Source organism: Opisthocomus hoazin, chromosome 11, assembly GCF_030867145.1.
Source record: "Opisthocomus hoazin isolate bOpiHoa1 chromosome 11, bOpiHoa1.hap1, whole genome shotgun sequence".
Taxonomy (NCBI): domain Eukaryota; kingdom Metazoa; phylum Chordata; class Aves; order Opisthocomiformes; family Opisthocomidae; genus Opisthocomus; species Opisthocomus hoazin.
In genome coordinates this window covers 10,524,505-10,547,892 of record NC_134424.1, presented here as the reverse complement: position 1 = coordinate 10,547,892, position 23,388 = coordinate 10,524,505, and the positions used below count along the sequence as shown (strand labels likewise).

Below are 23,388 nucleotides of genomic sequence, written 5' to 3'. Positions count from 1 at the left end.
AAATACTTGTAGCTGCTAAGTAACATTATTGGGTTTGTCAGTGATTTATCTAGTGACTTTACATATAACATTTTAACTGTTCAGCTGTTTCTGCTGATGTTCAAGACGAGGCACTCAAGTTCTGTGGTTTTACTAAATTTTGATGAGCCATTTCTGCTTATCTTGCGCACTTCATCGTAGTTGTTAATGCTGTTGGGAGTAAGAGTTGATACTTGTTTTGATGAATGGCTCACATGCTCCTGTGATGTTCTTGTTGTAAGTGTTCCTCACCACAACTGCTTTGCTCTCTGGGCTGTGCTGACCACAGCTCTTTGGGGCTGTATGAGGGGGTTTGGGTTTCTACGGTAGCTGCTGGTTCTTGGAGGTGGGAGCTTTCCATCCCGTCTCTCACTCAGAAGGCCTGGCTCAGGGGTTGTCATATTTTGTCTCTCCCCCTTCATATGTTGTAGGGATTTTGACTTTTGTAATAAGAGGCAGTAAGAGCTTTGCTCTTCCTATAAGAGGGGAATGAAAAGCTGAACTGATGAAGCTCGGGAAAAGTAGTTGTTTCTTTGCTGCAACACGTGGTAAGAAATATCTGTGTTAACTGGCATTGAATTATAATCACAAGATGTTCTTTGCGACATTTCATTTACTTGCAAATTAATGGCTGGCCTGGATCAGCCTGCCCTTTCCGTAATTACGAAGTATAATAATTAGAGAAGCAGTATTCCAAATAATAGACTTTATTGGAGCCCAAGATTTATGGGAAGACAGTATGAGCGGCTCTGTTAACGAGAAAGTAAATTCTACAGACTGGAGCTGGCATCAGCTTTGTCTGAATCTTCATTAGCCAGGAATACTCCACTCCTGAGCGAGTTAAGAGCCATTTTAGTTGTCCAAACAAATGTACTTTCTAATATACTTCTTGATCCAAGAGAACAAGTTGTTCCTAGAAACCAAGGACTACAATTTCTACATTCCTCAGGTTTTTCAGTAAAGTGGAGGTTTTTTTGGTTGTGGGTTTTTTTTTTTTTTTTTAAGTCACGGTACAGTTATAACACACTGGGGGGAGCTCGTAATGTGTTTTTTTTTCTTAATCATCATACAGTGGATTTAGAAAAAGCGTAAGAAATCAAAATGGCATAGTTTTGATGCCATCAGGACACTTTCAGGTTAGAAAATGGCAAACCCTAGGCTATTTCTGACTAGATTGCCTCGTAGCAGTGGGTACCACTCAGCACTGCTTGGCTTCTGTCTGATTAAATGCAAATGGCTGGCTGAGGATCTTGTTTCCTGCTTGTTGCAACTGATTATTAATTCTGATTAATCATTACTGATGCTTCACAAGTGTACTCTGCTGCACAGAGAACAGGAGGAAATGTGTGGCCTGCACTCAGATCATGGTCTTCATAATTTTGACAGTGTGTTGTGAAGAAGTGGCTTCAAATACCTCTCATAGGCTGGGCTCATCTGTTCAGAAAGAGAATGTGGAAGGAGATTAATGGTAATTAAGAAGAAGGAAAAGGCTGTAGTTTTTTTTCTGAAGAATGATCTCTGGTATACAGAAATCTAGAGTATTTAAAAAAACCCCAAATAACCAACCAGCTACTTCGGCTATGTGCAAGATCTCTTTCCCTATAGTATGTGCTGTCCTTTGTAACCAGTACACAATACTCGCCCCAAATGGGACAGCATACCATTTAACTGCAAAAAAAATACGCTTGAATGTGAATGTTTACTGAAGGCAAATTTTGTGTTCAGCTGTAGAATTTCAAAGGGTTGCTGATTACCACAGTAAAAATCTCACTTAAGGCAAAATGAGTTTTCAAACACGGCAATATCTGTTTGCGTCGTGCAGAAGCTTACATTACTCCACAATATGGGTGAATTAAGTGAAAGTAAAGTGCTAAAGACCATGAAGGATGAAATTGCCTTGTTTAACATTTGTACTCTTTCTGGTTAAACATATTGTTAAAAAAAAAAGTATTGCACTGGTAAAAGTACCTGTGAATGGAAGGGAGCTTGCGATGAGTGGCGCTCACAGCCATCTAGTGTTGTTCAATAATACGTAAACTATGTGAACAGACTTTTGTTTTAGCTTATTTTATACAATATTACCTCAGTGATGCAAGTTTGAAAACCAAAGACAGGCTGGTGGTACGTGACAGTCCAGCTCCCTGGGACACGCTGTAGTACTCTGGGTGCTGTAATTCGTCATGAGGTTAAATGTCTGCGCTAAGACTGTAGGTGGCATAACCGGAGTGTCACAGGTCGTTGTTCAGAGTGAGATACTAGGAATTAAAGGCTATTATTCCACCTACTTTTATCTGTATTGTGTTTATTAAAAGAAAAACAATTTCTGCTCTGACTGATGCGGAAGTTGCCTGGCTGTAGCCCAGCATCCATACCTGCTTGTTGGTCGGTGACTTCTGAGCCCACTCATAAAGCCGTTGGTAAATCTGTCCGTCGTAACTGCCGAGTGCAGAATTCAAGTTCTTATCTGTAAAGTCAAAAGCATCCACGAGTGGAACAGCATCCGGCCTACGGTGTAGATGAACAACATTCGTGTTACTGAAGCAGGTATTGCTTTGTAAGGGAGGAAGAGAAGTCAAAAGTGAAAGTCCGGGTTCTTCAGTCTAAAGTGCTTGTGCCGGTTTTCCCTTTGCCTTCGCTGTGGGGAAAATCCTGCTTGTTTTGATTCCTCAGAGGCGTGTTCTACTAATGCCCTGCGCTGTCTGTATTGTTGAACAGGTATTTGCAGGGTCTTCTAATCACCTGGGGACTGTCCCTAATTCCCTAATTTAGGACTCATTCTCATGTCAGATGTTCTCTCAGCAGACTCTGCCAGTTCTTGCTTTGGGTTTTTGTTGGTTTTTTTTTCTTGTTCTTACGCTGTATGTGTTTGTCTTACAGAATGGAATAAAGTTGCTACTAGATTGATGTGAAGTGCTTTGCTGATCTCCAGCCTTCGTCTACTCTGAAGTATTTCTGTTACCTCATTGTGAGGTGTCAAGGTCTGCTACTTGTTTTGTGTCTGTAAGAACAAAGCAACCCTGAACTGTGCTGAGGGCCCTTCTAGCCCAGGGGCCAGTGTGACGGCAGTCAGCAACAGAGAGCTGGAGTGTAAGGATAAGTGTGTAATGACAGCATCTTCTCCTAGGCCAGAGATGGTTTTTTCTCCCTCATCCTCCCATCATGCTTGGCATGGGCAGTCCTGCTGTCTGTACCCCACACCTGAGGTACGGGGACGCAAAGTGGTTTGCATCTGCCAGTTCTGTTTGGGGCAGGGCTGGCTGGGGGTTTGGGAAAGGCTGAGTTTTACAGACCAGGAAGTGTTTGTATCCTTTCTCCTAATTGTAAATAACTGACTCTAATTACCCAGGTAAATACCCACTCCATTCCTGAATCCTGTTAACAAGGCATGGACTAACACAGAAAAGTTGCAATGAATTTCAGAGACGACAACACATTATGCTTTCGAAAACATTATGTTAAGCTTATTGCTTCACTGAATTCTGTGGTCAGTGCTGAAAGCGCTTGCTGTTTGGCTGAGTCCTGTTCAGCTCTTAGTTATGGCGTGTTCTGGTTTCTCCCCAGGTGGCTTAAGTAGATTTTACGTACAGTAGCAACTCACTGCTTTGCACCATAAGTTAAACTGTTCTTAGCGAACAGCTCTGAGTGGTGAGAGATGAACCTTTTGTCAAAAATCCTTTGTGAGTGTTGTGGTAAGTTCAAACCTTAGCATATCTCAGAATTCACGTAGTTAGTAGTAAATGCTGTCAAGCAGGTGCATCTGAGCTAGCTGTAGGCAGGGCTGTTTGGGTACCAGTTGCAACTCAGCCATGTTAACAGAGTAGGCTGTATTAGCTGCGGCTTAAGCAGATTTTGCAGTCTATGATGGGTTGCTGTGGCTGCCTCCTGCCAGTGCTGCTCTGACTGATTTTCCTGCTTTCACTCTACTGCAAATGGTAGAAAGTGGTTGGGATTTCTTGATTTATAATTTACCATTTCATGTTACAGAACTTTAATTTAGAGATTGCAGAGGAGCTGGACACTGAGGTCTGTTTTGCTGTGAAAAAGAGCTCTGTGTAGGTGTTTCAATCAATTTCTAGTGCTGCCAGGCAGTGAAAATATAAACCGAATGAGTTGAATGACTTTGGAGATGTTGCCATAGGTACAGCAGCACCAATTTATATCTATTGCAGAGACAAACTGAATAGCTGTGTATCTCCTCTCATGCTAGAGTGGCTCACCGAATGACAGCCAGGAGGTCCAGGTATGATGCTGTGACCATGTCCATTTGAGCTCCAGATATGTATCCGTCATGCAGGAAGGCTCCTGCATTCGAGAAGATCCCGTGTAATGCAAAGAGGTCACAAAGATGTTTCATAATCTTCTGGATACCAGCCTTGGTCTCGAGTTTTTCCACAGTTTCTGCAAAGTTTTTCACAGTGATGTAGTGGCAGTGAGCCTGGAAAACAAATGCACTCAACAGTGAATGTACCTCAAAACACTTTTAGTAGGCCAAGTGACTCAAACATTCTCGCAAAGAATATAAAACCTTTTCATTTCCCTGGCGCTTTTCCAGTCTGTATTCTTTGTTTGCTGGTTGACCAGGCCTTTTGCATTCACGTCTTGCAGCGACAGTAGAGAAGAATATTGGGGGTGTAAACAGTCAACACTGTGGTATTTTTAAACTCTTGCAAACTGCTTCAGAAATCATGGTAATACTTATTCTAAATATTTTTGATGAATACTCCAAAGAGTTTGTGTGATGAAAACACATTGGAATGTGCTTATGTAGACCCGTAGCAAGTGAACCTTGGTTGTACATCAACAGGAGAAAACTCTTTTGTTGAAGACCTTGGGCTTATGGTACACTGGGCTCAGTGTCTATAGGGCTTCAGCTCTGGAAACATCCGTTGTTACAGAAGAACAACCAAACTTACTCTTGCTTCTGTGGTTTGAACTAAACTGGTACTTTCTGGGTCAGACACCCGTAGAGTGTCTAACTGCCAAGCTACAGAAATACTAGCTGAGGAGTTAACCAAGAGCAAAGGAAGCAGGCTGACCCCACCTATTTGTGGGGGTGACTCTTGCTGTGCTGACGTTACTGTGGATGGTTGGTGGCACTGGTATCTGCACAGGTTCACTCCCCCATTGTACCTCCAGGCTGCGGGTGTACGCGTGGCACGCCTGCACTGCAGCTCTTCCTTCCGGCACGGTCAACTAGTGTGGAGGCCAGCATGGACTGCAGAACCTGCCCGAGAAGCTGGGTGTCTACTCGAGCAATTAACCTGTGTGGAGTCTGCAGCAAAGCTGTACCTGGCTGAGAGCTGGCGGGCATCAGTTCATATAGCTGCCGTGCCAGTTGTGTGGGTGAGTCTCCAGGAAAGGTTTGGTACAAGAAGTAAATACAGAATTGCCCTGAGAAGGCAGCAGACTATCAAGGTTTTAAAGTTATGGGAGCAACTCAAGAGTTTCGGGTGACTTTTCCTCTCTGGAAGTAGCTAAGAAACTTTGGGGGCCCAGATCCCATTTTCTGAAGAGTCGAACAGCACAGTCGCCACTGACAATACCACAGCCAGCCCTCTGCGTATGTTAGGCTCTTCAGAAACAGTTTGTTTCTGACTAGTCCCGTGTCTAGGTTCTCCTCCTCGCTTCTCGGAGAGAGCAGGATTCCAGCTCCTCCTGTGACACGTGGTCTCCCCTGCTCTGCAGTCCGGAGACCTTGGCCACCCATTTGAGCGGGTGCAGGAGGGAATGGCTGGTTCAGGTTTGTGTGGGGGGAGCACTGCTCAGGGCCTTTTCTAGGGGTAATCTCAAATAGGAACATTTTGCTTCAGTTTCATTCCACTAAAAATACATTTAAACAATTATTGGAAAGTAATTCTAAAAAGTTACTTTGTTTATAGGAAGTCTGCTTTATTTCTGAGGTAATTAAAGAGTTTTTCTGCTCTTTTCCAAGCTTACAGCACTGTATAGTTGCTGCTTCCCTGGCATCTGTGTAATTGGAAGTGGGGCTGGCACACAGCAGGCAGGTGACCACACAAAATGCTGCTGCTGAGGTCAAGTCTGTGCTCCTTTACTGAGTTCTCCTTTTGAGGGATCGTAACCGTGCTTACTGGTGTGAGGGGATCAACGCTTCCAATGGTTGTGACAGGATCTCAGCTGTTGCCAAGACAGAATTTTACTCATCAAGGACTTCATCTAACTGACTGACTACAAGGGGGCTGTTCCCTACCATGGAGTCACTATGGTGGTGTCACCACAGTTAGGTATGTGCAGGGTTCCTTTTCCCTGTCAGGGACTCCTTGCTAAGTCCATTTCAGTTCAGGTTGGCTCTGGCTGAACAGTAGATTACAGCAAGATGTTTTTCATTAAAAATTGAATGAAATTTAAATAAGCTGTGTATCTGTTTCCATATCTTCCTTTCCTCAGCAAAAGAAGGAAGGAAGGCAGGCAGGCAGGAAGGCAGGCCTTCACCATAATTGTAGAGGAATTGCACTTAATTGCATACTAAAAAAAGAATTTTGGTTTTTAGAGATAATGAAGTATTAGTGGTTTTGGTTCTCATTTAAATTTAGGGCTTCCCCGTTGCTTTCTTTTCTGCTTAGTTCTGTACTAGCTAACCCCTGTTTTGGGGAGCAAATGCTGCTGTCCTGCTCCTGCTTCAGCAGGAGGCATGCTGGTTGCCTGTCTGATCCGTGTGAACTGCGAGTTGGTTTTGAATCTCTTATTAATTTGACTTTGATTTGATTTTTCTTTCCATAGTAATTAACTTTGCACTTATCGCTGCTTTTCATTGTTTTCCCTGCAGTTATCTTTCCATGTGAGAGCGGTAGATGTAAGAAATACCAGGCAGGTTTCACCCTTGCTGTGCCTCCGCCAGCTTTCAGTAGGGTGGCTTTGGGGAGGCTCTCCTCTGGGAGCCAGAAACGCTGGATTCTTAGAAAAAGATGAGCATTAGCTGGAGATGGTGGGTTCTTGTTGCCCGATATGGGAGGACTGATTCTGCTAGTAGTGGCAGCATAACTGTGAATGTGGGTTTTGTGTGTGCCCCCCCTGCTCTTTCATTTCTTCTCCCTTGAGTCTTTTTCTACCTGGCCTATTCAGAGAGCAAATTCTTCAGATCAGGAATTGCTTCTTACTGTGATTTTTCCACCATACAGACCACAGTGGTGCCTTGGTCTTTGTGGTGTCCGTTAGATACTAACAGAAAACCATAAACAGCGTGGAGACTGCAAGCTAATCATGCTGTTTCTGTTGCATGTCATGTCATAAAGATGAATGTCAGACAAGGAGATAAATTTTGCTAACCTTCGCAGCCTGCGCCAGCTGCACTGTGCACTGGTTCCATGCGTCGTGCTTTTTGACTCCAGACTGAATCAAGTCCTGTAGTTTAGCTGCTGTGCTGCTTATGAGTCTGGAAAATTGAAAAAGCATATTGTATATGAATGTGGCAGCCCACATGCACTCATTTCGTACTCAGACTCGTGTGTGATCATATGGCAAAATGGCATTTTTGACATTTGAAGTTATCTACGCTCAGTATGAGCGAATTTAGATTATGCAAAATCTAACTACAAATTAGGAGAAGCACGCAGCCCACCCCGGTACTGAAGGACTTCTGCCTTCTCAGCTTCCAGGGTAGTTTACTAGGGGTCAGCTGAGTTTTCCTTTGGGGGAGTGGGTGTGTGTGTAAGAAGAGTGGGCAAAACAAAATAAAGCAGTGATAATATTGGACTGATGTTACATTATTTTCTACTTTTCTACACAGGGATCCTAATCCTGCTCCCATTGACACTGAAGCTTTTGGAAAAATGGCTCTGTTTTTATGCTGGTTTGAATGACAGCAGCGTTGTCTGTCTCTACCTGGTTTTCAGAGGTGATGCCTATATGGCCCCTAACCGTGCACACAATACTAATGCACACTCGTGATACCAGTTTTATGTGTTAAGCAGTCTAGCTGAAAGGCTGCAGACAGAATGAGAGGCTCTGTGTTTGCTGTGGTGTTAGCTGAAAACAAACATCAGTTTCACAGGTATGTGAAATTTTCACTTTCTGTATAGACTTGCACAGGGTCCAGTTGCCTAAAGGTTTTACTGGGTGGCAACTCAGTGGGATTTACTTAAATAGTGCCAACAGCTCACTGTAGAATTGACTTGTGGAATGTAGTTGTTAGGTAGCACGTGGCTTAAAAACTTCTGATGTTCTGAATGTGAAAGCTTCGTACTGAACATTTGGCGTGGCTGTTAATCCTGTGTGAGCCTTCCTTTTCTCTTTCAGGAGCAGATGGTGTCAATTCTTGTGTAACTTACGTTATTTTACCTCCCTTTAAAGCAAGGAAGAAGCTGAGCTCTTAACACATTTCTGATGTCAAAGAGAAACCCCATCTCCCATCCTCCATACTGACCTGACTGCCGTGTGTTGATAGGCCTCCGTGTAAATGTCTGGACTGAGAAAATCCAGCTTGGTCTTGGCTGGACAATTCCCGGGTTTCACTGCAGCCAGATAAGTGACAGATGGTGGAACGGGCTGGCCAGTGCTGGCTGCCATGAAGCACTTAATCAGGAACCTGGGAAGAGGGTGACAGGCAGAGCAGGGTATGGTTGTGATCCTCTCGCTGCAAACGGTCGTGCAAAAAGTAAAGTGGGCTCGGGTGAGGAGCAGCAAGGTGTGACCCATCCGTCAGGGGTCCAGAATGGACCTGAACAAGTAATGACCTTCTGTTCTGCATATTATTCCCAATAACTACTGCATGTAATGCTACAGCAGTCGATAGCGAGGAATTTTTAGTAAGAAACTTGCTGTGGCTATTAGCAGTGTCAGCAGCGTGGTGATTAGATACATTATCAACATTGCAGCCCAAGTCTTAAAGCTCTTGGGAGTCTTAATGGTGGTTTGGTCTTACGCTCTGTGATCCCCTACGCACAGTCACATTGTGTTATGTTAACAAACACAGGACCCTTTCTTGGAGCATGCCCCACTCCTGTATTTTTTTGGCACCTCTGCTATGACCTAGACTGACCAGGTCTGGAAGTAAAAGGTTACAGCATTTCTCGTCACCTTGCTGTTGATACTGCAAGAAGAGGCAGTCACGAGTGCAGAAGTGTCTGCACGCAAGCACAGAGATACGTGGTGGCACCTCTGTCCCTGGGAAGTGTACTGGTTTTCTCCTTCTAGTGAAAACACACGTATTAGAAGTTCAAGCAGCTGTGGTTTCTTTCTCCTGTATTTCATCTACTCTGGATAATCACCAGTCTGCATGTTCCTGGAGCATGACTCATCCGCTTGCAATATCCAACAGCTTTGCCTACTCTGAATCAACCTCACTCCACCAATATCACGTTACATCGGTTGCTTAAAAAATAAACTGCAAAACTTGTATAGCAATGCTTTTGCTGCGCTGCTAGACAAAGAGGAAAATGAGGTTATGCAGAGCAGCACCTGCATGTGTCCCAAAACCAGAAACAGAAGAGATAATCCGATTCCCACACACCTCCATGCCTGTTAGAGAGAAGACTTGAATAGTTTATATCCTGAGCTGTATCTTTAGAAGGTGCTGTGAGAATGGAGTAGCTGGTTTTACTGGTTTTGGAGAAGAAATGTTAGAGGTTGAATAAATGAGGGGGCAGGCTTTTAAATGAACAGATTTGAATTGTTACCTGGCAGTTTGTAGCAGCAAAATGGTGTTTTCCCCTTCATAAATACAAGAGGCCAGCATTTTAGTGTACAAGGAAGGAAGTCCGCTCAGCAAGGAGTAACCGTGTCCCCCGCATGCCCGGAGGCAGATCTCCACTGCCGAGGTGCCGTACTGAGTAACCATGGCTTTAAAGCCCGAAGAAAATGCATGGAGCTGTTAAAAAAAAAAAAAAAAAAAAAAAAAAAAAAAATTAATTTTGTGCAATTTCTGGACATGCAATCCCTGTCAGATCCTCCTTTGCGTGCTGGTGTAGCACCCAGCTCCCTGAGCCCAGCCTTTGGTGTCTGCCTGGGGTGCTGCATGCCCGTGGACTGGGCACGCTGTGGCCAGTTCATGTGTTTTGGGGTTTGTCTCAACCAGCAGTGGCTTTGTCCACCCTTGTTCAGAGTGTGCTTTCATTTCAGGCTTCTGGTTGCAAAATCTTGTGCTCTATCTAAAATTCACATTTGGTTTTGGCTCAGAAGGGAATATTTGCATGAGCATTTGTAAATGGAGTTGTGAAACACCGCTTTGCGCCACCAGCTACTTGGAACAAGGTTTTTATCAGACAGACATGATTTTCAAGGGTGGTAAAATGGATGCTGTTGCTGACTGGTTGTGGACCTGGGACAAGCCATTTGATCTCTTAGTGCTTCCTCTTTTTCCAGTTATGTAGTGGTAAGAGGAACGCTTGTCCAGTTTGCTAAAATACTTTGATATTCAGAGACGAGAAGGGCAGCCTAAGTGCGAGCCAGCTGTACGAGTGCATCCTGCTGCAGCTCACCTCTGGCAGCGTGTCGAAGTTCTTCCTCTGGATCTCTCTGTACCCGTTGTCAAATAGCTCCTGCAGGTAGTCGTTGATGAAATGAAAGGCATAGGCTGCTGCCAGCTGGGGCAGCAGTTTCTCTTGCTGAGTCTGGTAGTCAAGGATTTTTGCTTCTTGTTCCCTGTTGGAAGGCAGCTGATAAAGTAGGGAAAGTGTGGACACAGGCATAGCTACTGTTAGTTTACCTATTACACAGTAAAAATTGGCATTTTTCATTACCAAGAAGCAGTACATGAGTAGGTCTGAGCTGATGTTGTGGCAGCAAATCTGCCCAGCTTGTGAAGCTGTTAGAGAAACAAGCCCGACCAGGAAAAAAGTGTTTTTGCTGCTGTGTTGGTGAGCCAGCCTAACAGACTAGAAGAGGCTGCAATGTGTGATCGGTTGGTACAGAGGGGGAGCAGGGACGGCGGGAGAGGACGAGGACGAAGCCTGCAAGGACAGCAAGTTTTTAGGCGTTATAAGGGAGGCGGTGGCACTGCACCCTGAAAAACTTTTGCTTTTCAAACTGGATCTTTGTGGCCCTGGGTGTAGATGGGTTTCTCTGAAAATATTTGAGTCTAAATTGTTTAAAGCTTTCTGAGCTTTTTTTTGATGTTCTTTACCACTTTTGCTATGGTTAGTACACGTAGGACTCCAAATGATGGAACTGCTTATTACAATAGTTCAGCGTGCTGTGCTCTTGTGTTGGGTTTGCACTGAACCAAACCACCTGCTCATTAGGATCTTCTTGCTTTTGAAAGGAGATTTAAGTGAAAATTTTTGAAATACATTCAAATGAAAATATCTATTTAAAAATTAACAGGATTCTTACCAGACTAATAAAATTCAGTGTTGTAAAGTGTGGATATTGGCAGTGTGGATGTTGGAAGGTATTTTAATGTCACGCCCACTGGTAGGATGCTATGGAATAAGAATTCAGCAACTTGTCCGCTTTGGATTCTGCTGAATTATGGGATTACACGGGAAGGTCAGTTATAAGAAAAATAAGTTGCCTGTGTGAACCGCTGAGCTATTCAAACTATGAAACTTATCGTAGAAAGGACTGTAAACATTCCCTTGTACTTTGAAGCTCATTAATGTAAATAATGGGGACGTGCGTGGCATTACCCAGGCTTTAACTTGGACTGCCGGCGAACCACGGAGTATCGGATGGCAATGGTGCAAGCTTTCATTAGAGGTATTATAACTTCGTCTGAAAGGACAGAAATGCGCACTGAAGTCATTGTGAAATAATTAATCTTCTGTGACCCCCGTCTTACATAGGTGCCGTCTGGTTGAACCTAGAGTAGAGAAAGGATGTTAGATGCCACCTTCTTCAATACTTCAATACTAGGATGGTTGTGTAATCTCTATGTGTAGAATAAAATGGACATCAAAATCCTTCACTGAATGCAAAACTAAATATTTTTGTATATGATGGATGAAACATGTCTATTTGAAGAGACAAGCTCTTACTGCTTCTGGCTCAGATAAGTTCTGCCTGCCCTGTGATCCCCAACCTCTGAATGTGGGATTCCTGACACTGAGTTTCATTTAGGATTCAGGTAACTTCTGCCCTTGATAAAACCACAGAGACTTGCAGACATCTCAAAGGAAGATTTTTGTCCTAAATTTAGGCAGGTCCCCGTTATCTCTGTGGCTGTGCAAGAGCCTGTGAAGTGAGTCCGTACACACCTCGCAGAACTTGTTCAGCATGTTCTCCCTGGGGACACGCACGTTCTGCAGCATGAGGTAGCCGTTGTCAACGTGCTCAAAATTCATTTTGGGACCGATGTCTCCTGCAGTTATGCCTGTAATGGGAGAAAATATAGCCTGCTTACTTCCACTTAAACTTTTTTCTCCCCATTTTGTGTCAGGCTGGGAATCCCAAAGGAGGGGCATGTTCAGCTCTGCTTCGTCCCCAGCATGGGTGATCTTGCCTGAGGGATGAAGCAGGCATTCGAATGCCTTCTGGTAGTTTGTTTCCGTGATCCATCTGTTACCCGTGTTGGCCGGGGTCAGAACAGAGGTATTAATGCAGAGGTGGTCAGAGCAGCCCAGGCTCCTGGTTAAGAAGGAGGCTTGGTCTGGATATGCCTGAGGATGCATTAGATCTTCTTTTAGATAAGAAAGTTGTGATTAATGATAACTATGCCTTGAGTATCTGTCTTGGTTTGGTTTTGGCAATTATAACTCTCTCTCCCTGGGCCCAATGTTTTGGAAAACATTGAAGGGCAAAATAGGCAGAGCACCTCCACAAGTGCTGCGATGTCTGGGGTCGTTTACCTGGGCAGAGCGAATGGTCCCGAAGGCTGCGTATCTGCACGATGAAGGGATGCACGCCGTAGCAGTTCCCGTGGACGTACAGCTGAGCAAAGACCACTGTGTGGGTTGCTGACCTTCCCACTGCAAGAAGAAAACCGGTCCCACTCCTTTAAGACCAGGTACAGTACAAACACTTCCGCAGTTAACAGCAGTCAGTGCTAATTGTGTGTTAGGTCTTGCTAACATATGGGTCAGCATAGGTGTGATCCACAGCTGGTGGAAGCTGGAGATTGCCAAATCTGCACTCTGAGCCTGTTAAAAACCCTTTGGTCTCTTAGTTGCCTCTTGACATGTGCATCTCTTCCTGAAGTCCTCCGCTAGCACCTGAGCCCTGAAACATGGAGCTTGAGCAGGGCAGACCAAGTAACGGAAGGAGGCAAATGAGGAAAACCAAAATATTTTGTGTGGTACTTACTGTCTCCAGGCCACCACTTCATGGCAGAGATCTTTGGTGTGTTCAGTATAAACTCCTGCGTGGTGATATCAAAGACTGCTGTTGTTTCCAAACCCTGAATATAGGTTCCTTTAAGAAAAAAAAAAAAAAAAAAAAAAAATCTGTCTCCTGGTGCATCACAAGAGTGGAGAGAGTGGAGGATCCCTGGAGGCTGCAGTGGGTGTTACTGGGGTTTTGTGGTTTACCTTCCTGACAAAAACTGTTGGATGATGCTCCCAGTGACCCCACACCATCTGCTGCAAAGATCTCGAGGCACGTAATACTCAGGCAAGCTGCCTGGGTCATGGTGACAGCCATCGACTTGGGCAAGCTGCCTGGCCGATCCCTTCCACCCATGGGGACTGCCTGCTGTGTGACCGTGGGCTTTCACCCTCGCTCTTGTTATTTTTCCACATTGGCAAAACCAACGCCAGCGCACCTCCAGCGTGTGGAGGAACGCTGAGGATATCAACCTCTAACACGCAGGTGGCTTCTTCCCCTGCAGCCACCCCTGCCCCAGTGAAGCAAGGACATCTCGAGCTCAAATTCCCCTGAGAAGCTGGGCCAGAGCCTTTTGTCCCGTGGAAACGCTGCGTTTTTCTTGCAGCCTTACCGTGCCCCAGCTCGGTCTGAGCGTAGCTTCCAATGAGCTGATAGTGGGTGGCAAGAGGAATCCATTTGCCAATCTGTTTGTCGGAGCCCAGCATCGAAATGCTTCTCATGAAGACACGGTGAAGGAGAAAGGCGACGTCTCCGGACAGGGCTCTGCGGAGAAGGCACAAGGGGTATTTTTACACGGATGAAGTTCCAGAGATGCGATGGATGAGGCAGTGACACTGTGGCGGTCACCAGACCTGCTGCTTTTTGATTTCTGCATTGTCACACCTTATCCGACATCTAGTGTCAACACAGTATTGCAGGATAAGCGCTCTTCCAAGCTGCTTTTGTTCCTGCTTTCATAACACAGTTGAAGTGTTGCTAGCTCATTATTTCACTTGCTCTTGGAGGGATTATCTGTTCTGAGTAGCAGATGCTGAGCTCCTAAAAACACAGCCCAGCTCTGAAGATCCTGTGGCTCTGGTAGCCTGTAAGCCCTTTGTATCTTTATTTTACTTCACAGGATTTTTTGTTCCTGATTATTCAAGTCACATTGTAAGGCTGAGTGAAAAAACCCTTACCACCTTACCCTAAAACCCCCAGATCCTGGCAATTCACTGTGGGGCACGTTTGACAGAATTACATATATAGGCGCCCAAGACCTGGATTTCTTGAACCTTCCCAATCCCATTCTGGGGAAACACCTTGGAGCGCTGGGTTTGTTGCTATATTCCCTGGGTGTTTGCTGTCAGTCACTGTCAGCAAACAATACTGGGGTTCGTGGAGATTTGGCCTGGCTTGTGATATTTTTTTCTTGTGGAAAGGTTCAAATATATCCTTGTAATACCTGGCTTATTGTCTGGTCAAGTCCTTTGCCATCGCCAGCCTAAAAAGCACTATTCCAGCAGCCATGTATGGGAACTTGGATACAGTAATTTCCATCACGCAAATGAGAAACTCATTTGGTTTCATTTTTGTGTGTGTGCAAGAAACCCGAAGAAAATATGAGGAATATAGTCCCTCTTCCTGGGATTCCTCAGAATATGGTTGAATCTCCTCACGGATAGAAGTACGTGTGCTCTCACACCTAAAAATAAGTGGCCATGCTGTTCTTGGTAGCTTTGTGTGGCTGTCAGCGCGTTGCTTTACTGCAGTGCTCTAGTGAGCATCTCATTCCAGACAGATACCTTTTATGTTTAACAAATGGCTGCGACCTTTCTTTGATAGTGGCCCTGAGAGAGAATCAGCCACGCTGAAAACGCGGGGGGAAAATATGAGCAAAGAAGTTAAAGGGAAATTGCTTTGATTAACAGAGAAAGACTAAATGAACCCTTGGCAGCCCATCCAGAAATAATGTTGCTGTAACTGTGATTTTAATAAGCTGGCTGTTAACTGTGTGCGAGTGATTCACCGTGTCTGGCACCGGGGCTTCCTCAGCAGGGGCCTGGGACTCACCTGCTCCTAACCCAGCAGCACGCGGCAGCACGCGGCTGGCTCTGCCAAGCCCTTGGCGTCAGGGGGCCTGAGAAAAGCAAACCTAGGTGGGAGAGGCGGTCGGGTTTTGAGAGCTGCTTTTTATTGGGCGTATAATGATCAGGTCCAAGAGCTCTTGATGGAAGATTTCCACCTTTATCAGTTGCTCTCGCTGTAGGCGGCAAAGAGCTTAGTACAAAAAATTATAATCTTTCATATGATGAAATATTGGAAAATGACTTTGAGTGTCAGCGGTGATTTGTAAGGTGCAGGCATTGCCCTTTTGAATGGCGCTTGTGAACTTGCACCTGCTTACTGGGTATGTAACCCCCCCCCAGCTAACCGTGTGCACTGGGCAACAGCAAACTGGTACTTCTATTTAGCAAAGGGGGAGTGAGGAGGGGCAAGCAATTAAGATTAAAATGTGGAGCTCAACCCTGTGCAAAGTGTTAAGAACATTTTTTTAAGGAAAGGATTGTGAAAAATAATTTATTCCATTTACCTAAGAACTAAGGGTTTTTTTTTTTTTCTTTCCTTTTTTTTTAATAAAACATGGGTTTTCTAGATAGAGAAAATGTCATTCTTAATTTATCTGGAAGTCAGTAACATAACTGAAACAGCATGACTTCCAATTCTGGTTACACATTTAAAAACGTCTGAGGGGTGGTGTGAGAGCTGTAGTACAGGTAAGGAGCTTGCTGGAGTGGAAATGTCATGTTGGGGATGTGAACTGCTGTGATCTATCACGCTGTACCCATGTGCTGCTCTTTGAGAAGTTCCCTGCTGTGTATCATCATCTTCCCTCTTCCTGAGCGTGCTGCTAAAGTAAAAACCTGCAGCGCGTTTGTACCAAAACCTCGTCTGTCAACTGTTGGCGTCTCCCAGCCTTTTCTAAAGCTGATCCTTGTTGGCGTACAAAACTTCTAAGACAAAATTAATTCTATATTTAATAAAAAAAAATTCACCTGTAAATGTACTTATTTTCAGGTCCGTCCTCGGTCCATCCCATCTTGTGCATCTTTTTCTGCAGGTGAACAGCCTTTCTGACTGCTGCTTCATACCTCTCGTTCTGGCTCTGGAAATACTGATCTTCTCTGCTAAATACAGGGTCGGACTCGATAGCTGCGACTGAAAAGCAATGCAGCAGAGTTGGTTCTCCTGGGGCTGGAGTGGGGCAGGGAGTGCCGTGAGCCCTGCTCGGGAGGAGCGGGCACCTCTGGGGTCATGGATGCGGTGCGGTGACTTTTTAGGGTGACCGCAGGCACGTTTTGTGTTGCCGGTGCTGGCTCTGACAGCTGTCACACCTATCTCTGAAAAGTGGTGGGTTTGGGAAGTAGGAGGAGGGGAGGGGAACCGAGTGAGCCCGAGCGAGGAGTGTGCTGGGTGGCAATAGTGACTCTGCAGGGTAAGGCACCGTCCCTGGTCAGGGTCTTGGAGGTGACCTCGTGCCTCAGAGGAAATGCCATGGACCCCTCTGTCTGTGTTGGCTGTTCCCACGCCGTGACGGCAGCAGGAGCTGTGGTCAGCTGGGTTTTGCCCAGCTAATGGCCAGAGCTGCTGGGTGTCCCACTTGGCACCAGCGCTTCGGCTGGGGACTTTGCTACCCCTTCATGAAGTGACTCATGGGTTTGCTCTTTCTGCGTCAGCCTGAACGCTCCCACTGCTCCCCTTTTGCCTTGAAACCTTGGACTCCATTCACGTGCAAGGTTTTACTGAACTCCAGTTGCACCACGAAGCGTGCGATCCCAGTGGCCTGTGCCATTTTCATTTGATAAGGGTGTCATATAAGAGTAATTACAGAGACAAAAGAGCTTTCCCCCCCCCCCCCCCCCCCTGTTCCTTCTGAGCACACAGTCATGTTTCGGAACGCTCGTCAAGAGTGAGAGCAGCCCAGCCTGCCTGAGCCGACCCACAGGAGGAATTCCCCACCTGGTGAGCCTGACGTGCCGAGAAGTGTCCCTGGCTGCGGTCCACGCTGGCGTGGATCCCTGTGCGGCTGCGCTAGCTGCACGCATCCCCCTCGCACAGAGGCACCCTGTGGGACCTCAGTCCTCGTGTTCCAGCTTAACCAGTCTTGCCAGAGATACTGGGGATGGAAGCGGGGAAGGGGAAAAGCTTCAGACAGTGGGGAACAGGCTGCCCAGGGAGGCTGTGGAGTCTCCTTCTCTGGAGATATTCAAGACCCGCCTGGACAAGGTCCTGTGCAGCCTGCTGTAGGCGACCCTGCTTCGGCAGGGGGGTTGGACTAGATGACCCACAGAGGTCCCTTCCAACCCCGACCATTCTGTGATTCTGTGAGTGTCTGCATAGGAGTCATACTGCTTGACAGTAGCAGGGACTCCAACTCCGTGCTCCCACTTTTTTTAAGAGACGGGCAATAAGCAACTACCCGGGAGCACAAAACCCACGATGCAAATGAGGAGCAGAAACAGCGTGGACGTCGGCGTGCTCTGTACCTGCCCGCAGCCGGGGACCTCGTACGGCTCACTCACCCACCGCCCTCCGCATCCGAGTCTGCTCCGCGCCGCCGTCCAGCCAGGCCGTGAGCTTCTCCACGCTGAAAGAGGTCGTTTGCCTCTCGCTGGCGAGGTCGGGATTCACGCTGCCGAGGACCGAGCCCTGCGAGGACTTGCTGGTCTCCATCAGAGCCATCCTGGAGGCTGAGCTGCTCTGGGAAGGGATGGGGCTCGTTAGGGGCTGGTACCCCCTTAGTGGGTGGTTGGTGACTGTGTTGGGCGCAGCGAGGAGCAGTGTCAGTAGGCTGGCCAAGGCGTTGTACCTGCACAGGCAGCCTGGGGCACGGCTTTCTGCGCTGCGGGCACAGCTATCGCAGGGCAGTGTGCTCAGCAGAGTAGGTGTAGGACTGTACTTTGGACGTAAATAGGCACATTTCCATGTTAGTTTAAAAAAAAACAAACCAAACAAAGGCTGCATGCATAGTTAGGTGCTGTCTTGTCCTCATTCCAGTGATACAGACAATGAAAATTTAGGGCAGTTTTAAGAGCTCGAAATGCAGATTTAAGGTATTCTTTTAAAACAAAATCTTTTTTCTTTCACCACTCTGTGCCCAATGCTTTATGAGAAGTTACTGCTGGAATTCCTGCAGCTATGTGTTGATGTTTAAGGGATTTTCTGGTGCTGGCTCGTTCCTGCCCCGATGCTGGGTGCTACTGCCTACCCCACGGGTGCCTGCTAAGAGGCTCCCAGACCAGTGCTTGCAGCTCTGCCCGTGCTGCCTCCGTCCTGCTTCCCATGGGGCTCGGCTTTATATTAACTCCTAACCTTATAATTCCTGTGTCAGCGGGATTTGTCACAGGATACTAATAAAAAAAAAAAAAGTGTGGTGTATGGAAAGAAAAGCAGATTTTTCCCTGGAAGAGGCTGCCTGCCTTCCTGAACTATTTTTAATACTATAAGAAACTTAAACTGTGTAAAGTCTCACAAATGTGTGCTTAATTCTGCTTTTCTGATATTCAGACCTTTAATTCAAGGTGTATTATTGTCCTGGGAAAGAGAAAAGCCTCAAAGCAGCATGCTGAGTAGGGAAGACTGGAGTAACCCAGACCGTCCTTGAGCCATCCCAGAAAGCACCGGGGCAGCTCAGCTGCCAGCTCCTTCTTCCGTGAGGCCGCATAAGAAAGAAACCCGTGTGTCTGCCTGCTGTGTGCGAACGCAAAACCCCACGTACCTCGTCCCAGGCGTCCTTCGGGGAGCCGTCTGGCTGCTGCCTACCTCCTGTGCCACGCTCCCAGCGTCCCCGCTGCAGGGACCTTGTCCCCGGGGCCAAGGGAGCTCGACCCAGCCCACGGGTGGTTCTGCGTGTGCGCGGCGGCGTGCCGGAGCTGGCCTCTGCCGGCAGCGGCCTCTGCGACTGCTGGGCGGAAAAATCCCGCAGCTCCCAGTGCCGAAAGGGCTGGAGCCTCTGCGTCGGGAAAAATGCCACTTTGCTGATCACACTTCAGCTGTTTGTGTGCTGGAAGCTGCACTTCCAGCTCTGTCACCAAACTGGCACCCTGCCTCTGTCCCAGTAGTTTTAATTATTACTTTTTTTTTGTAGTCTGCTCAGGATGCCAGACGGTTCCCTGCATCTCCAGTGATCCTGAATCCGTCCCCGCTGCACTGTGTCCTGGTGTCCAGTGGACATGAGATGGCAACTCACACCTCACCGGCTACATCGGTATGAGCCTGATGGGAGAGGAGTCCCTCCTGCCCACAATTCATCCAGGAGTCTGTGCTGCTGCTTCAGACCTGCTCATCTCTCACTGGAAACTGCTTTGTCAGGGAAGGAGATGAAACAGGTGGGATTCACCGTACCGCAGAGCTGCGTTAGCATGGAAAGTGAAGCAAAGGATGGGAAATCAGATGTAGTTTTGCATAACTGTAATTTTAAGCTTGAGCCTGCATGAACCAACCCAGCAGCTGCGAGGAGCATTGATAACTGAGCACAGCTAGCTGTAACGCAAGGAGTGAGTGCATAGGAAAAGAGGTCTCAGCATGACCAGCATCAATTGCAAAGCTGGTATTGAAAACTCCGGCAGCAAGAAAAATCCAGGCAATGGAGCAGTTTGTGCGTAGCTAAAAGGCGGCGTGTCTTTAAGAACAGAAAGGATTGTTTCATACTCTCTTCCCTAGAAGAGCAACTGTCACGATATGAACGACTGCCTTTGGCATCCGTGGTGAAAGGAGGTGTGTGATCAGTGTAAGCAGTCTTGGGGCATAGCCCATGGAAACCTTGCCGGCTGGGGTGGGGAGAGGTTAATACAGCATTTTTCAAAGTGCTGCCTGAGTCCCCTGGTCTCGCATCTCACCAAAGGCCATGCTCTCCAGCGAGGATTTTTCCCTTTGTGCGGTTTGTGCCAGGAAATGAAGTACGCAACCCGCCATGGTAGGATAACAAGCGGGCTATTGTTATAAGTGGGAACAAAGCGGGGAGATGTTTTGGAAACCTGACCCGAAGAACGGGTTTAGTCAATGAGCCCTCATCCCTAACGATGAGCTCACTGCCCACACCAGTGCTGTAGGGTGCAGAGGGTTGGGAGCACCGCGTACCTCCCAGGGTGGCAACCCCAGAAGATACCCAGTGTCGGAGAAACATGTCCGGACGCCATCTCTGCCTTGTTCTGAGCAGGGAGTTCATGTCTCTGTTGTTGAGGATATTGCTAATGAGACAGAGAAGTCCTTTTCGTTTTCTTTGCTGCATTCGGCTTTAGTCCTGGCTCTCGGGGAGCCAGGTGTGTGACCTGCACGTATGGAGCATCCTCTCTTTTTCTTATCTATTTAATCTGTGGTCTTTGGTTGCTGTTAAAACACTTAAAAATGTTTAAAAAGAATGAATTCAACTCACTAGTGTGAGGATTACCTTTCAGTTCAAAACTGAGTTTTTAAATTAGATCCATGGGCAGTGTGTTTCCTTGGCTTTGCGGCTCTTACCCTGCCAGGCAGGTGAGCATCTGTGGCCAGTTAGAAATCAAACATAAGGGAAGTTTCAGTGCACGAAGCCCGATTCCACAATTTTTGTGCCCTTAAACTTTCATCAAATAGTGATGAAGTCTAGGGATAAGCAATGGATGCAGCATTGGGTTCGGATGAGGAAAACAGTTTGTTGATGAGTAAGTTAACACAGCACTAACAAAGGAGCTGCTGTCAGACTTGACTGGTTTTTATGTTCAGTCAGTTTATTTGGCTGTTGTCTGCTTGTATCCACGGAGCTTTTTCAGTTCCTTGTGGAAAAGAGCAAAATATACAATCATCGTTTAGTTTATTTCTTCAGAATGTCCACATTAAACAGTGTTAGTTACGTGGCGCTGAATGATATATACTTTTACATAAACGTATAAACACCAACACCGAATACAGACTATATACCACATAAGCAACATACACAGTGCAAAAAGTTTGTCTTCCATCAGCACTCTGATAACCTGTATCTTCTGGATACACCACATTTGTTCAGGAATGTGTTTTAGGGGCACAGAGGGGGAATTCATTTGAAAGAGAAAGAAATACAAAGACACCCCAAAATCTTCCTGGTGATGCCTACTCTGATGTTTTTTCAGGTGCCACGTCCATGCTGCCTCGCCATGAAGCACAAGAGCATCGGTGAAGGTTGCACAGGCGCTGGGTCTGAGCCCAGCCAGGGAGGCGGTTATCGCTTCGCAGGGGTGAGAAGAGCCGTGCTGGAAAACGCTGTGATTTTTTTAAGCCATGGCTCGAACAGTGAGAGCATCCTTTCCCACGCGCCGTCGTGGAGGGCTGGAGCCTTCAGCTCTTGCCAGGGACAAAGCGCCGTGTGCTGCGCTGTGTGCCGTGGGGCCCAGCCCTGCGGGAGCTGCCGGCGCCGGCTGCTTGTGGCTGGGGTGGTGGGTCAGGGTCCTAGTGGGCGGCCGGGTCAGGGCCTTCTGCTCTCTCCCCACCACTGGAGGAGTTTCTTGTGGCTCTGTTAGCTCAACATGGGTTAGAACAGTATGACCTGGCCCTCCTTTTCCCTTCTGGACATCTGCTGAAAACGACCCAGACACTCCTCAGCAATCCTCAACTGTGTTTGCATGCAGCCCCGCTCTGTGCTTGGTCAACCCCATGTCAAAGGGAGACATCTTGGTGCTTTTTTTTTTTTGCAGATAACATTTGCACAGTCAAGAAGACAACAGCAAAACATCTTCAACCTTTTCATTGCTGATCTGAGCACTGAGCTTACCCAGACCTTACCGGATGGCTCCCACCCAAGGACTTGCGTAATTGCCCCCGTCCCAGCCTGGGTGAGCTGGTAACGCTGATTTCACTGGTGCATATGGAGCGACAGATTGCCTCTCCTGGAGTGCATTTCCATCTGTGGCAAAATTACAAATTAATTTGCTGAATTTTTTTGAGCTCTTTGATCAAGGTTACTTAATCTGTGCCATAACCCCTTACAAAACCCCAGCACAGTAATTCTGGCTTGTTGTTTAAACCGATGTTGTCTGTGGAGTATCATACAGCATTCTTTAAAGCTGTGTACAAGCGTCCCTAACAACACCTTTTTTTTCTTGGAGAAACTTAGCTTTTTTTTTTGTCCCGAAAAAATGGTTGATGCTGCTTCTTCCTCATGGTTTTAATCATAACCTATATGAAAAGCTTCACAGTTGGAAAGGGCATAATAGATCCTTCCAGATCTTGTTTGACCTGTTGTGATCGTATCTACTGGATTTCTGAAGTATAAAACTTGTTTAATAAGCATGATGAGCGAGGGGCTTCAAAACTACCACAGAGACAGTGCCATGAGATAGGGCTCTCAAGGACTGAAACTGAGCTAAGGGCTTTTCCAGTCTGATCTGTTGTGGAAGCCCCGTACCTGCTCTTGACACGTGATGTGGCTCAGATGTTTTACTCAAACTGCCAGGTCAAGCAACAGCGCTCTAAAATGAAGCACCCCTCTGGACCAGGGAGACTAGGGAATGGATTAGTAGTGCTTTAATAAATATGTGATAAATGCCCCGTTTCCCTTAATTTACGTATGGATCCACTGAAGATGTGGATAGTAGATATTGTTTAACCAGGTATTACCTTCCCAGATGACTAGGTCCATTGAGGCTTGCCATTCCAGAGCCAGTGTTCGAAGGCAGTCGGTGAGTTATGCTGTTTAGGCTTTGTATCAGGGCTGATGTGAGACGCAAAAAGCTGAGATCTTCCTGCAGGCACAATTTTAGCTCTAGATGTGGACACCTCGGGGCATGGGTGCCCTGTAAATGTGACAGGCTCTGTCCATGTGTGGTGCCAATTCACCAGCTGTCTCAGCTTTGCTATACCAGCAGTAACAAGATTTTTGGCTTTGCAAGGTGGCAACCGAAATGAGGCAGTGCTGACCTCTGGAAAAGGGGGTGAGAAGCACTGACAAATAGTTTTGCATCAATACCTACATGCGCCGTAGCCCCTGGTGCCTACTGGTGTCAGCTGTGTGCGGGGTGAACAGGACAGCAGCCTGACACCAGTACGACGTTACCACATTGCCACCTCCCAATGACAGGACATGTTTGTGGGTCCCCATGTTAGCACATGCCCAGCTGCTGGGTGAGGGGCTGAAGCTCAGTAGCCAGGGGCAAGGAGTGGTTTTTC

The 23,388-nt window shown here is 46.7% G+C and overlaps 1 protein-coding gene across 3 annotated transcripts; it reads right to left on the bottom strand.

The window, feature by feature from the left end:
- Positions 1–709: 709 nt before the first annotated feature.
- ACOX2 (acyl-CoA oxidase 2) lies at positions 710–19,071 on the bottom strand. Of its 3 annotated transcripts, none has more exons than XM_075433070.1 (15): positions 18,989–19,071; positions 17,793–17,970; positions 16,266–16,428; positions 13,844–13,995; positions 13,213–13,320; positions 12,759–12,878; positions 12,168–12,283; positions 11,601–11,773; positions 10,452–10,614; positions 9,651–9,841; positions 8,399–8,560; positions 7,303–7,408; positions 4,236–4,453; positions 2,391–2,523; positions 710–1,452 (listed from the first exon to the last, which is right to left on the bottom strand). In XM_075433070.1, exons 2-15 carry the CDS (start codon positions 17,950–17,952, stop codon positions 1,390–1,392), a joined length of 2,028 nt encoding a protein of 675 aa, XP_075289185.1. In that variant the 5' UTR covers positions 17,953–17,970; positions 18,989–19,071; the 3' UTR covers positions 710–1,389. The 3 variants fall into 3 exon arrangements, with proteins under 3 accessions (XP_075289185.1, XP_009934931.2, XP_075289187.1); XM_009936629.2 differs by having other exon boundaries at positions 17,793–17,965; positions 18,989–19,067; XM_075433072.1 differs by lacking the exon at positions 710–1,452 and adding an exon at positions 1,459–2,273.
- Positions 19,072–23,388: the final 4,317 nt, after the last annotated feature.